At 56.4% G+C, this 16869-nt stretch overlaps 2 protein-coding genes across 2 annotated transcripts; both read right to left on the reverse strand.

The window, feature by feature from the left end:
• Positions 1-3291: 3291 nt before the first annotated feature.
• Positions 3292-6631, reverse strand: LOC137672746 (protocadherin alpha-2-like). Its single transcript, XM_068417141.1, has 2 exons — positions 4005-6631; positions 3292-3318 (listed from the first exon to the last, which is right to left on the reverse strand). The coding sequence occupies exons 1-2, from the start codon at positions 6609-6611 to the stop codon at positions 3292-3294; spliced, it is 2634 nt and encodes an 877-aa protein (XP_068273242.1). The 5' UTR covers positions 6612-6631.
• Positions 6632-12343: 5712 nt separating this feature from the next.
• On the reverse strand, positions 12344-15036 carry LOC137672815 (protocadherin alpha-8-like). Its single transcript, XM_068417235.1, is given in 2 exon segments — positions 12344-13221; positions 13223-15036. Coding segments are annotated over 2 exon segments (2559 nt in total). The 5' UTR covers positions 15014-15036; the 3' UTR covers positions 12344-12453.
• Positions 15037-16869: the final 1833 nt, after the last annotated feature.

The following is a 16869-nucleotide window of genomic DNA, read 5'->3' on the forward strand; positions in this document are numbered from 1 at the left end:
CCTGCTTTCCTACAGTCCATGCACCTGCAACTTCCCCTCCCTTCAGGATGAAGGCCGTACTCTTCAGCCTCCCATCCTCTCAAGGATACAGCTAATAAAACAGCAGGGCAATCATATGGCAATGAACAGCTCTGCTACGTCAGAACAGGATCCACCACCTTTGGAAACACAAGCCCAAGCTCCACATACGCAGACGTCCAATAAAACAGCCTCCAAAGAGTCCAAATAACACAGGGGAGTTTCTCATTCGGGAACTCAAACCCATCACAGCCCAGCACACCAATCCTCCACGAACGCTGAAAAAGCACGGGGCAAACACGGCTCCCAGGCACTCTTCATGTACCTTGATGAAGAGCTGTTCTTCTGGCCTCATTTCCCACCTGCACACTGAACAGCAAGCTCTTGCTTCCCCTTTCAGGCAGGCAGGCACCGCAGGAACAACACAGCAACAACCTCTGCACCCAGGGGCATCAGTCCCCACAGAATACCTCTCACTTATTAGCATGATCCACGTGTCACACACCAAACAAAAGCCAACAAGGTAATACCACGGCATTTTCATTGAGAATGTCCCCTTGACTCCCAACACATCTACTCCACAAAATGCACTGCAGTCCCTCCTCCATCTGTCCTTACTGCCATCCCCTCACACTGTGCCTGGAAGCAGCAGGGAAGGAATGAGAGCAGGCAGCGGTGCTTTGCTGCTCCAAACCTACAGGCATTTCAATTCAGGCAGCATTGGGTTAATCCAACATGAAGATACCACGACTGAACAGGAACAAAAGACCATCTGTCTCTCAAACATATCCACTTACCTGTAGCATCACTGGTTGCTTCTTCAGAAAAAGAAACACTTTCAGAACAGGAGAATTGTTTTTAAGAGTCATTGTCGCTTATCAACAGTTTCAGGGGATGGAAAAAAAATTACTGATATTCTCCAAAACCTTCAAAAATGCTGGACACTGTGTAGTGTTCCCTTATGGACTTCCATCAAAAGGGAAGCAGGAGGGAGACCTGAATGCTGGTGACATTCTCTCAACATCAACCTCAGCTCACAAGAGTGGAAAAAACTCCCCACAGACTGATGGAAAACTGTCCAAAAATCTGACAGATGCCAAAATTCCGCCATCTGCACCTCATCCACTGTTACCAACACACTGCCAATGTGAGAGAAGAAAACACAAAAGAGTGAGAGTTTTTGATAAGAGGAGAGAAGAAAAAAAAGGATTCCATTCCACTGTATTGAAACACCAGGTTTGCCAACATCTTGAATACAGAGACCACTCATTCTCCTTCCTAGCAAGAGAGATGAGCAGAGAGATGACCGAGGAGAGGTTCAGAGAAGCTGGGCAGTATGATACAAATTTGGAAAAGCTTCTGTTTGACCAACAACATGCCATGTCAAAAACAAGTTATTAAAGGCACGTATGGCAGTTATCTTCACAAGCAGTAATACCACAGAGAACAACAGGGCACATGGATACATTGAACTTCTGGAGCTCCTGAGAGGATCCCAGGAGACCAGCCATGTGCACCGGGCTTCTCAAGGTTTTCTACTGGCTTCCTCTATCCCATATACCATGTGAAATGGCATCTCCACAGCCAAGCAGACGTACTCCAGTCCTTCCCAATGACACAGACCGTCTTCTAGCCACCATCTCCATTTCCATCAGGGAACACTCTTCCCCACTCAAAGTCACCCTCCCCATGACACATGCCCAGGCCCTACTCAGTGCCACTTGCAGAATCACTGACAAAATACTCAGACATTGCTCGACCCCAACCACATGCCCAGCTCTAAATTCCACACTGATGTGACCCAGGCCTTTGCACATCCTCATCTTCCCTCACGATTGGCACAAAGAACACGTGGAAGGCTGCACAGCCACACAGCATCTGCCAGGCTCTTCCCAGGTGCCTGAACTTCACCATGAATGCTTTGTGCCTTTTCAGCTATCTCAGGTGGAAACACCACAGAGGTGCACGTTAGAGTTCTTAAAGATTCTGCAATTAGACTTGTGACAGCTCTGATCCCACTCTGCATGGCTTTTATTCTTTAAGAGAAGCACACCAAATGGAGAAGCAGAAGCACACCCATGATGTCAACTGGGTGGGAGAATTTCTACCACAGAAAACCAGAGCTGGGCTGCTGTGCAGGGTTTGGCGTGTACATGCACATATCAGAACGAGCCATGTGTGACAACGGGACACACCATCTCTAGCGAGGCCACTTGTGCAAGTGCACAAGTAGGGAAGTCGAGAGCACAAAAATTACACCCACCTCCTCATCTGCCCTTGAAAATCGTGCCTGAGGAGGAGCAAGAACTCACCGTGGCAACATCAACGCCTGTGGAAGCTACTATGGACACCCACCACTACACAAGGACTGCACATTGAAGTGCTACCCTCACACAACACTGCTCCCAAAACAAGCCGTTCCTCAGACCACATTCAGCAGTCTGCATCTCACCCCCTCTTACCAACACATTGCCTGCGCCAATCAGGCAGCAGCACAAGGGACTGTCTCTGCTGCCAGATACGCATAATCTCAGAAGACATTGTGGGCATTTCAATATCACACAGTCTCAAGACCCAGAAGGCCTCCAGGCCCTTGGAGCCTGGAAACGATCCTGTGCAGGAAAGCTCTGTGCCCATCCTGCCTCATGCTTTCCTCTAGGCATCCTCCATTCCCCAGTCCGGGACACGCATTCTTAAGACATCATCTCCCATTCTTGTCTTATGACACGGACCATGGTCTTCCCAAGGATTTCAAGTTCCCACACTTGAATCTTCCCACTGCTCAAGGTCACTCTTCATACCAGAACATGGCTAAGCCCTACTCAGTGCCACTGCCAGTGCCAGTGCCACTGCCACATTCATCTCTCCACCATGCCACAGTTTCCTTTCCCATTTCAAGGGTCAGTCCTACTTTTGCAGACCCTTCCCACCAATGAGAGCACCATAAAGAGCATACAGACAGTATCATATACACGGTATCTGGCAAACTCTGCAGCTGACCCTTCAGGTTTGGCAATGCTTCAGCAATTTCAGAGGGAAATGTCACAGACCTGAGAGCAATACTTGTTTAAGTCATGTTGGGGCAACTTTAATGGCAATAGGCATTGATTTCGTGCTGAGAGAGACCAACCCACATGTTGATGAGCACACCAATATAGCAAATAATATCTACTGTGTATGAGAATTTGGTTGAGGGTTTCTTTTTGTTGTGAAAATGAGGATTTCCAGGGAATTTGTATGGGTGTTGCTGCTAATACAAATATTGAAAGACCGTCAAAACAGGTCAGCATACATCATCACCTGTCCAGCCAGGAGCACAAGTTCACAATATGGGCAGGGGAGTGGGAGAAGAAGAAGAAAAATTCCATTTCGAATACCTGCCTTGGTTCACACTCCTCTTGCTGAACAGTTTATAGTAAAAGCTATGGTTACAACATACTGAGACAAGAACACAGGAAAAGTCCACAGCGATGCCTTCCCGATTTTCATAATAACTTAGTTGGGCCAACCAAAATGGAGAAATTACACTACGATGAGAGAAATCCGTAAGAAGTCCCAACATTCCCAAAAGTCTCCTACAGAGAAGAAGGAAAGAAGAGGAGGACCCCATCTGGTAACAACATGGTCAGCAGTCAGTAACGGTATTAAGACAGTAACTAGGGCCTGGGGGACTGTCATCACCACAGCCTGTGCCTCTTGCACCCCTTCAGCAAGCTCGGGTGGAAATGCCACACACCAGTAAGCAAGAGCGTCTGCAGAGCTCACGTCGTGGCACCTCTCATCGCCACCAGCAGGGATTGCATTCCACAGCAGAAAACTCACCCACCCACAACAGCAAACCTCAGCTGCAGGCGGTAACTGCTGCGGGGTGCGGCAACATCTTTAGTGAGTTTTCCCCCACACCAACACCCGCGGGGCTCCGGCAAGGACGCCAAGGCAGATGCAAAGGTCCCGGTAACATCCTTAAGCACCCGCCAAGCACCCACCGATCTCACGCCCCGCGGGAGAAGCCCGGCTCCAAACAGCGCCTGCCCAGGGGGCGGGTGATAAGTGAGGGCGAGAAGGGCGAGAAAAGGGAAGGGGCGTCGGGGGAAGGGGCGAGAGGCGAGAGAGGGAGGGCCACTGACCGTGTCCAGGAGAGCGGGCGGCTCCGGCTGCGTCTCCTTCGCCGCGGGGCCGGGCGGCGGCGGCGGCAAGTTGGGGCTGAAAACCATCAGGTCGCTCTTGCCCGCGCCGTCCGCCACGCACAGGCTCCGGCTCTGGCGCTGCGAGTACGACCAGCTCCCCACTTCGCTGGCGCACACCAGCGTCGCCGGCCCGGGCCCCGACAGCACGCCCGCCCGCGGCGCCCACCGCCACGCCCCGTACAGCACCACCGCCACCACGAACACGCTCGACACCGCGCAGATCGCCACCACCAGCCACACGTTCGTCCACGACGACGACGAACCCAACGCGCCGCCCTCCGCGCCCGCCGCCGCCCGCAGACCCGGCCCCGACGACGACGAGCCCGCGGCCGCCAGCGCCGCCTCGGCGCCCTCCACCAGCGACACGCTCAGCGTGGCCGTGGCCGAGCGCGACGGCTCCCCGTGGTCCCGCACCACGATCACCAGCCTCTGCCGCGGGCCGTCCGCCTCCTCCAGCGCCCGCGCCGTGCTCACCTCGCCGCTGTACAGCCCCACGCGGAACGGGCCCTTGCCCCGCGGCTCCCACAGCTCGTAGCGCAGCCACGCGTTGTAGCCCGAGTCCGCGTCCACCGCGCGGATCTTCGCCACCACCTGCCCCGCCGGCGCCCCCCACGCCGCCCACGCCCACAACGCCCCCGACTCCGGACCCGACGGCGACGACCCCGACGCCCCGCCACCACCCACGCCGCCCGCGCCCGGCAGCAGCGCCGGCGCGTTGTCGTTCTCGTCCACCACGAACAGCTGCACCGTCGCGTTGCCGCACAGCGGCGGCTCCCCCGCGTCCACCGCACGCACCTCGAACTGCACCACCTGCACCTCCTCGTAGTCCAGCGCACGCAGCGCCCACACGCGCCCGCTCTCCGCGTCCACCGACACGTAGCTCGACACCGCCCCCGAACGCCACCCCCCCACCGCCCACGCGCCCCCCGCGCCGCCCTCCCACACCGAGTACCTCACGCGCCCGTTGCCCGCCTCGTCCGGGTCCTGCGCCCACACCCGCGCCAGCTCCGCGCCCGCCGCGTTGTTCTCCCGCGCCAGCACCGTGTACACGGCCTGCGCGAACGCCGGCGCGTTGTCGTTCACGTCCGACACCGGCACGCGCACCGCAAGCCTCCCGCGCAGCGCCGGCGCCCCGCCGTCCTCCGCCCGCACCTCCACCTCGTACTCCGACACCCGCTCCCGGTCCAGCGCCTCCCGCAGCACCAGCGAGTACGAGCCCGACAACGTCGCCACCAGCCCGAACGGCGCCGCCGGCCACAGCGCGCACCGCACCCGCCCGTTCGCCCCCGAGTCCCGGTCCCGCACGCTCAGCAGCGCCACCACCGTCCCCACCGACGCGTCCTCCGCCACCGGCACCGACAGCGACGTCACCCACACCTCCGGCGCGTTGTCGTTCACGTCCAACACCTCCAGCTCCACGCTGCAGTGACCCGACAGCGGAGGCGTCCCCATATCTCTCGCTTCAATACGAAAATCAAATACACTGACTTCTTCAAAGTCCAGGGCGCCCGTGAGACGGATCTCGCCCGTCTTCGGATTTACGCTAATCACATCTCTTCCACTGAGGGGAATGAAGTTGGTCGCCGTGTAGGTTACCTCACTGTTAAGTCCCTCGTCCGGATCTGTGGCGTTCACCCGCACCACCAGCGTCCCCTCTGCAGCGTTCTCCGGCAGCTGCACTTTATACACCGACTGGTTGAACTGGGGCGCGTTGTCGTTCGCATCCAGCACCGAGATCACCAGCTCCATCGTGCCCGTCAGCGACGGCCGGCCCCCGTCACTCGCCGTCACCACCAGCCGATGCACAGGCAGCGTCTCGCGGTCAAGAGATTTCGTTAAAACAAGATCGGGTACAATATTCCGATCATTCGATTTTTGTAAATCCAGAGAGAAGTGCTCGCTGGGGCTGAGGGTATAGGAGAGCTGCGCGTTGGCTCCCACATCTGCGTCCGACGCGCCCTCCAGCGGGAACCGAGACCCGGCAGGGGAGTTCTCCGGTATACTGAGGTTTTTGCGGGCGGCGGGGAAGAGCGGGGCGTTGTCGTTGATGTCGGTGACCTCCAGCTCCACGTGGAAGACGCGCAGCGGCCGCTCCAGCAGCACCTCCAGCCGCAGGGCGCACGGCGCGCTCTTCCCGCACAGCTCCTCCCGGTCCAGCCGCGAGCTCACCACCAGCGCCCCGCTCGCCCCGCTCACCTCCACGCTCGCCCGCCGGCCCTGCGCCACCAGCCGCAGACCACGCGCCTCCGCCTCGCTCGCCTCCAGGCCCAGGTCGTGCGCCAGACGGCCCACCACCGTGCCGGCCTTGCCTTCCTCCGCCACCGAGTACCGCACCTGCCCGCCGCCCAGCGCCCACGCCGCCTGCAGCACCAGCACCCGCACCACGGGCCCCCAACACACGCCCATGGCCCACGCCGCCCGCCCGGGCCCCGCACGGCTCCCCGCCGCCGCCCGCACGCACGCCCCGGCTCTGCTGCCCGCCCCGGCTCTCCTGCCCGCCCCGCGCCGCCCCCCCCGCGCTCACAGCCGGGCTCTCCGCCGCACCGGGGCGGAGCCGCCTCGCCGCTCCGCCGCCGTTTCTGAGCCTGCAGCGACACCGTGTGCTGCTCCGCCGCCTCGCACGCTCCCCACCACTGCCCGGCCCCCGGCTCCGTCCTGCTCATCTTCCTTCTCTCGCCTCTCTCCTGCCCTTCTCCGTTTTCTTTTTCTTCTTTTCTTTTTTCGCCATCCTTATTTCTTTTTCCTTCCTTGCTGCTCGCTTTCATACATTCGTTTCTTTCCTCTTTCCTTCCCTTCTTTCTTATTCTTGTCTTCCTTTGTCTTTCCTACTTTGTTATCTTCTTTTGCTACTTGTCTTCCTTCTTCTCTCTCTGTTTTCTTCCCTTCCTTCCTTCCTTCCTTCCTTCCTTCCTTCCTTCCTTCCTTCCTTCCTTCCTTCCTTCCTTCCCTTTCTTCTCCTTCTCATTCATGCCCTGCTGCCCTTAGTCTTTACACTCCTTTCGCTTCTCTTTCCATCATTCTCTCTTCTTTACCCACGCTGGCACCTCGCCACTCACCTCCGGTGACGCGGCGAAGACTGTCAAACACGGAGCCAGCAGCGCTAATTAGGGACCATCAGCGCTAATTAGGGGCCATCACCGCCAGAGCGCGGTACTCTAACCAAGGCGGAGGCTCTTAGGGACGAGCTCCCTTCAGCGCCCAGAGATAAAGTCTCTGTGTCCTGGTAATCTCCTGGATGGTTTCTTCCTTTCTTTCTTTCCTTTGTCACCGTCCTTCCTTTATTACTTGCTTCATTTCTTAAGTTTCTTCCTCGTTTTTTTCTTTCTTCTTCCTCCTTCTTTCTTTCATTCTTCATTTCTCTCCCTCACCACCTTTCCGTGTACAGTGATAGCGTTGGTCCATGCTAGAAAACTTGTTTATCGTTTCTTCCTTTATCTTCTTCCTCTCTATTGCCTGCTTCGAACTTGTTTGCTTTTCTTTCTCCCTGTTGTACCCTCCTTATCTTCTGTATCCTCTTACTCCTTCTCTTCTTAGCCCTCTCCTGCCCTCCCCTTTTCTCCTTCCCTTTACCCACATGTTTTCTGTATGACCACATCACACCCGCCATGAGCACGGACATGCCCTCAGGCAAGAGCTCTCATTCCTCTTCCTCACCACTTTTCACCAAGCCTTACACAGCGTCACAGAGCACCAAGGATGCCGAGCTCCTCAACTCCATTAACCATGCAGAGATTACACGCTGGTGCGTGCTGGTCATCTCCTCTACCATTCGTTTGTTCGTTCCTTCCTTCCTCCCTCCCTTCCTTCCTCTTCCTCCTTTCCTTCTCCCTTGCTTGCTTTTTCCTTGCATAGATTCCTTCCTTTCCTGCTTCCTTTCTCATTCTTTCCTTCTTCCTTTCACTTTGGATCTCTCTTCCTCCTTCGTCTGATTTTCCTTTTTCTTCCTTTTCTCTTTTCTCTTTCCTCCTCCTTTTCTTTCTCTTCCCATTTTCGTTCCTGCTCTGTCCTGCCCTAATCTTTCCTCCCGTTCTCTTCTGCTTCCACCCTTGTCTCTTCTCTTCTTTTTCCCCTTTAACAAAATAGTTTCCACATGACTACACCACACTTACCCTGAAGCATGGAAATGTCCTTTGGCAAGAGCTCTCATTCCCCTCCTTTCCGCCTTCCATGCCTCCGGATGAGGAACAACCTTCCTGCTTTCCTCTGGTCTAGGCAACACAGACTGACCCTGCACCTCCCCTTCCCTCCCTTCTGGAAGAACACCACACTCTTCAGCCTCCAGTCATCACAGGGAGCCAGCAAGTAACACACCAAGGCAATCATACGGCAAAGAACAGCTCTGCTACAGCGGAAAACAATCCACCACCCTCGGAAAAATAAGCACAAGCCAAATGTACTTCGACATCTGTGCAAACAGGCTCCAATGATTCCAACCAACGCAAGGGAGTCTCCCATTCGGCAACTCAAACCCATCCCAGCTCAGCACACCAATCCTCCACGAAGGTTGAAAATGCACAGGGCAACCACAACTCCTGAGCACTCTTCATGTATCTCCACAAAGAGCTGTTCTTCTGGCCTCACTCTCCATCTGCACGCTGAATGGCAGCTTGTGCTTCCCCTTTCAGTCCCCTTTCATGCCAGGACAACACAGCAAGAACCTCAGTACCCAGGGGCATGATTCCTCATGAAACCTCTCTCCTTCATCAACATGATCCACACATCACACAGCCAAACAAAGCCATGAAGGTAACACCACGGGATTTTCTCTGAGAACATCTCCTCAACACCCACCATATCCACTATGCAAAACGCATTGGGGTCCCTCCTCCATCCATGCAAAACGCGTTGGGATCTCCCCTCCATCTGTGCTTGCTGACACCACTCATGCTGTGCCTGGAAGCAGCAGGAAAGGAACGAGAGCAGGCAGCGGTGCTTTGCTGCTCCAAACCTGCAGGCATTCCAATCCAGGCAACGTTTGGTCGGTCCAACATGAAGATACCGCCACTGAACAGAAACAAAAGAACTTCTGTCTCTCAAACACATCCACTTTGCCTATGAACGACTTACCTGTAGCATCACTCGTTGCTTCTTCAGAAAATAAACATTTTCAGGACAGGGGATTTGTTTTAAAGGATGTGTTCCCTTAACATTATCAGTGTTTCTGGGGAAGATGGAGAGAAAAAGATGACTCATTTTCCGCAAAAAACGGACAGTGTGTAGTGACCCTGACGCACTTCCATCACAGGGGAAGCAGGAAGGAGACCTGAAAGCTACAGAAATTCAGCAGTCTCCATCTCAGCCACTGTTACCAACACATTGCCAATGTGAGAGGAGGAAAAACCAAGAGAGTGTGAGGTTTTGCTAAGAGGAGAGAAGAAAACCAAAGGATCCCAACCCACCATATTGGAATGCAAGGTTTGCCAAAATCTTGAATACAGCAACCACTCCTTCCCCTCCCTAGCAAGACTAAGAGCAGAGAGGTCACAAAGGACGGGTTCAGTGAAGGCTGGAAGCATGATCCAAGTTTGGAAAAGCTTCTGTTTGAGAAACAACATTCCACATCAAAACCAAGAGATTAAAGCCATGCATGGCAGAAGTCTTCACAAGCAGTAATACCATGAGGAGCAACAGTGCCCTAAGATATGCAGAACTTCTGGAGGTTCTGAGAGGATCCTGGGCAAGCACCACTGTGCACTGGGATGGTTCCTGAGGTTTTGTACTGGCTTCCTCTATCTCGCGCCATGGCAAATGGCATCTTCACAGCTAAACAGACACTCTCCAGTCCTTCCCCAATGATACAGACTGTGTTCTGCCCAGCTTCTCCATTTCCCTGAGGTGACACCCTTCCCTGCTCAAGGTCACCCTCTCTGTGACGCACACCCAGGCCCTACTCACTGCTACTTGCAGGATCACTGCCACAATACTCAGACATGGCTCCACCACAAGAAAATGCTCCAGCATGCTCTCCAAACCCTGCGATAAGCATGACCCAGGCCTTTGCACATCCTCACCTTCCCTCGTGATCGGCACAAAGAACATATGGACAGATGCACAGCCACTCACTGTCTGGCAGATGCTTCCCAGATGCCTCAACTTCACCCTAAATACTTTGCACCTTTTCAGACATTTCAGGTGGAAACTCTACACAGCTGCACAGTAGAGTTCTTAAAGATTCTGTGATTAGAGCTGTGACAGCTCTGATCCCAGTCCACATGGATTTTATTCTTTCACAAAACCACACCAAATGCCGAAGAGCAAGAACACACGTGGTATCAAGTGGGTGGGAGAATTTGTACCGTAGAAAACGAGAGCTGTGCTGCTGTGCAGGGTCTGGTGTGTACATGCACGTCTCTCTATGAGTTAATGACGACATGACAACACACCGTGTCTACTGCAGCCACCTGTGTAAGTTCAAAGTAGGGGAAGTTGACTGTACAAAGATTACACCCACCTCCTCACGTGACCTTACAAATCCTGCCTGATGAGGTTGCCATCATGACACCACCAACGACAGTGAAATCCCCTGTATATGCCCCCCACTTCACAAGGACAGCAGATTGAAGCACTACCCTCCCACAACACCCTTCCCAAAACAGCAGCGAAAATGTTACCCAAAAAATGTCCATCAGGCTGCATGTCACCCCCTCTTACCAACACATTACTCATCAGGCAGCAGCAGCACAAGGGACTGTCTCTGGTGGGAGATATTCATAACCTCAAAGGACAGTATGGGCATTTCAGTACCACACACTATCTCAAGATCCAGAAGGCCTCCAACTCCAGACCCTTGGGAGCCTGGGAAAGGATCCTGGGCAGGAGCACCCTGTGCCCATCCTGCCTCATGCTTTTCTCTAGGCATCCTCCACTCCCCACTCTGGGACATGCATTCTTAAGACAAACAGATCATCTCCTATTACTATCTACTTACAACACGGCCCATGGTGTTCCCAAGGATTTCCAGTTCCTTCAGACAAGTCCTCCCACTGTTCAAGGTCACCCTTCACATCAGCAGATGCCCAAGCCCTACTCAGTGTTACTGCCACATTCACCTCTATGAACATGTCATAGTTTCTTTTCCCACCTCAGCGCTCACTCCAGCTTTTGCAGACCCTTCCCAGCAATGACAGCACCATAAAAACCATACAGATGGGATCACATACACGGTGTCCAGCAGAGTCTCTGCAGCTGACCCTTCAGGTTCTGCAATGCTTCAGCTCTCTCAGAAGGAAACGTAGCAGACCTGGGAGTGATGCTCTTTCTAAAGGTGACGTTGGGAGAGCTCTAAACGGCAATAGCATTGATTTCATGCTGAGAGAGAACAACCCAACTGTTGATGAGCACCCCACTGCAATGGAGAATATCGACTGTATAGGAGAATCTGCCTTGGGTTTTGTTTTGGTGGGCAGTTTTGGTTTGGTTTGGTTTTGCTTGTTTTCTGCTTTTCCAAAAAGATTTCCAGGGCTTCTGTAAGTGTGTGGCTGCTCATGCAAATATTAGAAAACATCAAAACAGGCCAGAACGCATCACGCCACTGCTCTGGACAGGAACAAGAGACCAAAACCTGGGGTAAGGCTGAAACAAGAAAATAAAAACAAAACTCCTGTTTCTAATACCTGTCTTGGGTAACACTCCTCTGCCTGGACACTTTAGACTACCAACTATGGTTAAAACATACTTGGAAAAAAAACATAGGAAAAGTCCGCCACGCCCTCCCTACTTTCATACTGACTCTGGTGGCCAATAAAAATGGAGAAATTACAGCACGTGGAGAGAAATCCCTGGAGTCCCAACTGTCACCTTGCAAAGGTGAATCAAAGAGGAGGAGGACAGAGTTTTGTCAAGAAAACACATTTGATACCAGCACAATCAGCAGTCAGCAAAATAAACAGCAGTAACTAGTGCCTGGGGGACTGTCACCACCACAGCCTGCGTGTCTTGCACCCCTTTAGCAAGCTCGGGTGGAAATGGCACACACCAGCAACCAAGAGCGTCCACACAGCTCATGTCCTTGCACCTCTCATCTCCATCGGCAGGGATTGCATTCTGCGGGAGAACAACTCACACCCACAACAGCAAACCTCAGCTGCGGACCCTAACTGCTGCGGGGTGCGGCAACACCTTTATCTAGTTCTCCCACACACCAAGAGATCCAGCAAGGACGCCAAGGCAGATGCAAAGGTCCCGGTAACATCCTTAAGCACCCGCCGAGCACCCACCGCCCTCACGCCCCCCAGGAGGAGCCCGGCTCCTACAAGCACCTCCCCAGGGGAGCAGGCGAGAACGAAGGGCGAGAAGGGAGAAAGCGGCGTCGGGGGAAGGGGCGAGAGGGGAGACAGGGAGGGCCACTGACCGTGTCCAGGAGAGCGGGCGGCTCCGGCTGCGTCTCCTTCGCCGCGGGGCCGGGCGGCGGCGGCGGCAAGTTGGGGCTGAAAACCATCAGGTCGCTCTTGCCCGCGCCGTCCGCCACGCACAGGCTCCGGCTCTGGCGCTGCGAGTACGACCAGCTCCCCACTTCGCTGGCGCACACCAGCGTCGCCGGCCCGGGCCCCGACAGCACGCCCGCCCGCGGCGACCACCGCCACGCCCCGTACAGCACCACCGCCACCACGAACACGCTCGACACCGCGCAGATCGCCACCACCAGCCACACGTTCGTCCACGACGACGACAACGCCCCCGCGCCGCCCTCCGCGCCCGCCGCCGCCGGCCGCAGCCCCGGCCCCGACGAGCCCGCTGCCGCCAGCGCCGCCTCGGCGCCCTCCACCAGCGACACGCTCAGCGTGGCCGTGGCCGAGCGCGACGGCTCCCCGTGGTCCCGCACCACGATCACCAGCCTCTGCCGCGGGCCGTCCGCCTCCTCCAGCGCCCGCGCCGTGCTCACCTCGCCGCTGTACAGCCCCACGCGGAACGGGCCCTTGCCCCGCGGCTCCCACAGCTCGTAGCGCAGCCACGCGTTGTAGCCCGAGTCCGCGTCCACCGCGCGGATCTTCGCCACCACCTGCCCCGCCGGCGCCCCCCCACGCCGCCCACGCCCACAACGCACCCGACTCCGGACCCGACGACGACCACCCCGACGCCCCGCCACCCCCCACGCCGCCCGCGCCCGGCAGCAGCGCCGGCGCGTTGTCGTTCTCGTCCACCACGAACAGCTGCACCGTCGCGTTGCCGCACAGCGGCGGCTCCCCCGCGTCCACCGCACGCACCTCGAACTGCACCACCTGCACCTCCTCGTAGTCCAGCGCACGCAGCGCCCACACACGCCCGCTCTCCGCGTCCACCGACACGTAGCTCGACGCCGCCCCCGAACGCCACCCCCCCACCGCCCACGCGCCCCCCGCGCCGCCCTCCCACACCGAGTATCTCACGCGCCCGTTGCGCGCCTCGTCCGGGTCCCGCGCCCACACCCGCGCCAGCTCCGCGCCCGCCGCGTTGTTCTCCCGCGCCAGCACCGTGTACACGGCCTGCGCGAACGCCGGCGCGTTGTCGTTCACGTCCGACACCGGCACGCGCACCGCAAGCCTCCCGCGCAGCGCCGGCGCCCCGCCGTCCTCCGCCCGCACCTCCACCTCGTACTCCGACACCCGCTCCCGGTCCAGCGCCTCCCGCAGCACCAGCGAGTACGAGCCCGACAACGTCGCCACCAGCCCGAACGGCGCCGCCGGCCACAGCGCGCACCGCACCCGCCCGTTCGCCCCCGAGTCCCGGTCCCGCACGCTCAGCAGCGCCACCACCGTCCCCACCGACGCGTCCTCGGCCACCGGCACCGACAGCGACGTCACCCACACCTCCGGCGCGTTGTCGTTCACGTCCAACACCTCCAGCTCCACGCTGCAGTGACCCGACAGCGGGGGCGTCCCCTTATCTCTCGCTTCAATACGAAAATCAAATACAGTGACTTCTTCAAAGTCCAGGGCGCCCGTGAGACGGATCTCGCCCGTCTTCGGATTTACGCTAATCACATCTCTTCCACTGAGGGGAATGAAGTTGGTCGCCGTGTAGGTTACCTCACTGTTAAGTCCCTCGTCCGGATCTGTGGCGTTCACCCGCACCACCAGCGTCCCCTCTGCAGCGTTCTCCGGGAGCTGCACTTTATACACCGACTGGTTGAACTGGGGCGCGTTGTCGTTCACGTCCAGCACCGAGATTACCAGCTCCATCGTGCCCGTCAGCGACGGCCGGCCCCCGTCACTCGCCGTCACCACCAACCGGTGCACAGGCAGCGTCTCGCGGTCAAGAGATTTCGTTAAAACAAGATCGGGTACAATATTCCGATCATTCGATTTTTGTAAATCCAGATGGAAATGCTCGCTGGGGCTGAGGGTATAGTAGAGCTGCGCGTTCGCTCCCACATCTGCGTCCGACGCGCCCTCCAGCGGGAACCGAGACCCCGGCAGCGTTGTGAATTCCGCGATGCTGAGGTTTTTGCGGGCGGCGGGGAAGAGCGGGGCGTTGTCGTTGATGTCGGTGACCTCCAGCTCCACGTGGAAGACGCGCAGCGGCCGCTCCAGCAGCACCTCCAGCCGCAGGGCGCACGGCGCGCTCTTCCCGCACAGCTCCTCCCGGTCCAGCCGCGAGCTCACCACCAGCGCCCCGCTCGCCTCCACGCTCGCCCGCCGGCCCTGCGCCACCAGCCGCAGCCCACGCGCCTCCGCCTCGCCCGCCTCCAGGCCCAGGTCGTGCGCCACACGGCCCACCACCGTGCCGGCCTTGCCTTCCTCCGCCACCGAGTACCGCACCTGCCCGCCGCCCAGCGCCCACGCCGCCTGCAGCACCAGCACCCGCACCACGGGCCCCCAACACACGCCCATGGCCCACGCCGCCCGCCCGGGCCCCGCACGGCTCCCCGCCGCCGCCGCCCGCACGCCCCGGCTCTGCTGCCCGCCCCGCGCCGCCCCCCCGCGCTCACAGCCGGGCTCTCCGCCGCACCGGGGCGGAGCCGCCTCGCCGCTCCGCCGCCGTTTCTGAGCCTGCAGCGACACCGTGTGCTGCTCCGCCGCCTCGCACGCTCCCCGCCACCGCCCGCGTCCCCGGCTCCGTCCTGCTCGTCTCCTCTCGCCTCTCTTCCTGCCCTTCTCCTCTTTCTTCTTTTTCTTTTCTTCTTTTTTCGCCATCCTTATTTCTTTTTCCTTGCTTTCTTGCTGCTCGCTTTCAGACATTCGTTTCTTTCCTCCTTCCTTCCCTTCTTTCTTATTCTGTCTTCCTTTGTCTTTCCTACTTTGTTATCTTTCTTTTTCTACTTGTCTTCCTTCTTCTCTCTCTGCTTTCTTCTCTTTCTTCCTTCTCCTCTTCATTCATGCCCTGCCGCCCTTACTCTTTACACTCCTTTCGCTTCTCTTTCCATCATTCTCTCTTCTTTACCCACGCTGGCACCTCGCCACTCGCCTCCGGTGACGCGGCGAAGACTGTCAAACACGGAGCCATCAGCGCTAATGAGGGACCACCAGCGCTAATGAGGGACCATCACCGCCGGAGCGCGGTACTCTAACCAAGGCGGAGGCTCTTAGAGACCAGCTCCCTTCAGCGTCCAGGGATAAAGTCTCTGTGTCCTGGTAATCTCCTGTATGATTTCTTCCTTTCTTTCTTTCCTTTGTCACCGTCCTTCCTTTATTACTTGCTTCATTTCTTAAGTTTCTTCCTCGTTTTTTTCTTTCTTCTTCCTCCTTCTTTCTTTCCTTCTTTATTTCTCTCCCTCACCACCTTTCTGCGTACAGTGATAGCGTTGGTCCATGCTAGAAAACTTGTTTATCGTTTCTTCCTTTATCTTCTTCCCCTCTGTTGCTTGCTTCGAACTTGTTTCCTTTTCTTTCTCCCTGTTGTTCCCTCCTTCCTTATCTTCGGTATCCTCTTACTCCTTCTCTTCTTATACCTCTCCTGCCCTCCCCTTTTCTCCTTCCCTTTACCAACATGTTTTCTGTATGACCACATCACACCCGCCATGAGCACGGACATGCCCTCAGGCAAGAGCTCTCATTCCTCTTCCTCACCACTTTTCACCAAGCCTTACACAGCGTCACAGAGCACCAAGGATGCCGAGCTCCTCAACTCCATTAACCACGCAGAGATAATGTCGGTGCATGCTGATAATCTCCTCTGTCGTTCATTCGTTCGTTTGTTCTTCCCTTCCTTCCTCCCTCCCTTCGTTCCTCTTCCTCCTTTCTTTCTCCCTTGCATCATTTTTCCTTGCAAAGATTCCTTCCTTTCCTGCTTCCTTTCTTGTTCTTTTCCTTCTTCCTTTCACTTTGGGCCTCTCTTCCTTTCTCTTCCTTTTCTCTTTTTTTCTTTCCTCCTCCTTTCCTTTCTCTTCCTTTTTTTTCCTGCTCTGTCCTACCCTAATCTTGCCTCCTGTTCTCTTCTGCTTCCATCCTTGTCTCTTCTGTTTCTTTCCCCTTTACCAAAATAGTTTCCACACGACTACACCGCACTTACCCTGATGCATGGAAATGCCCTTTGGCAAGAGTTCTCATTCCCCTCCTTTCTGCCTTCCGTTCCTCCGGATTTAGAACAACCTTCCTGCTTTCCTCCGGTCTAGGCAAGACAAAAACACTGCCCCTGCATCTCCCCTTCCAATCTATAAGAAGACCGCACTGTTCAGCCCACAGTCCTCGCAAGGACCCAGCAAATAATACACCAAGGCAATCACAGGGCAAATAAGACCTCTGCTACA

The sequence above is a fragment of the Nyctibius grandis genome, chromosome 22, assembly GCF_013368605.1.
Source record: "Nyctibius grandis isolate bNycGra1 chromosome 22, bNycGra1.pri, whole genome shotgun sequence".
Taxonomy (NCBI): domain Eukaryota; kingdom Metazoa; phylum Chordata; class Aves; order Nyctibiiformes; family Nyctibiidae; genus Nyctibius; species Nyctibius grandis.

Bases quoted from the DNA above. Each gene is read 5' to 3' on its own strand.
- LOC137672746 (XM_068417141.1), bottom strand. From the start codon at position 6,611: ATGGGCGTGTGTTGGGGGCCCGTGGTGCGGGTGCTGGTGCTGCAGGCG. The intron at 3,319-4,004 runs GTGGGTGCTTGG...CTGGCTGGACAG, and splicing joins TCCCGCGGGGCGTGAGATCG to GTGATGATGTATGCTGACCT.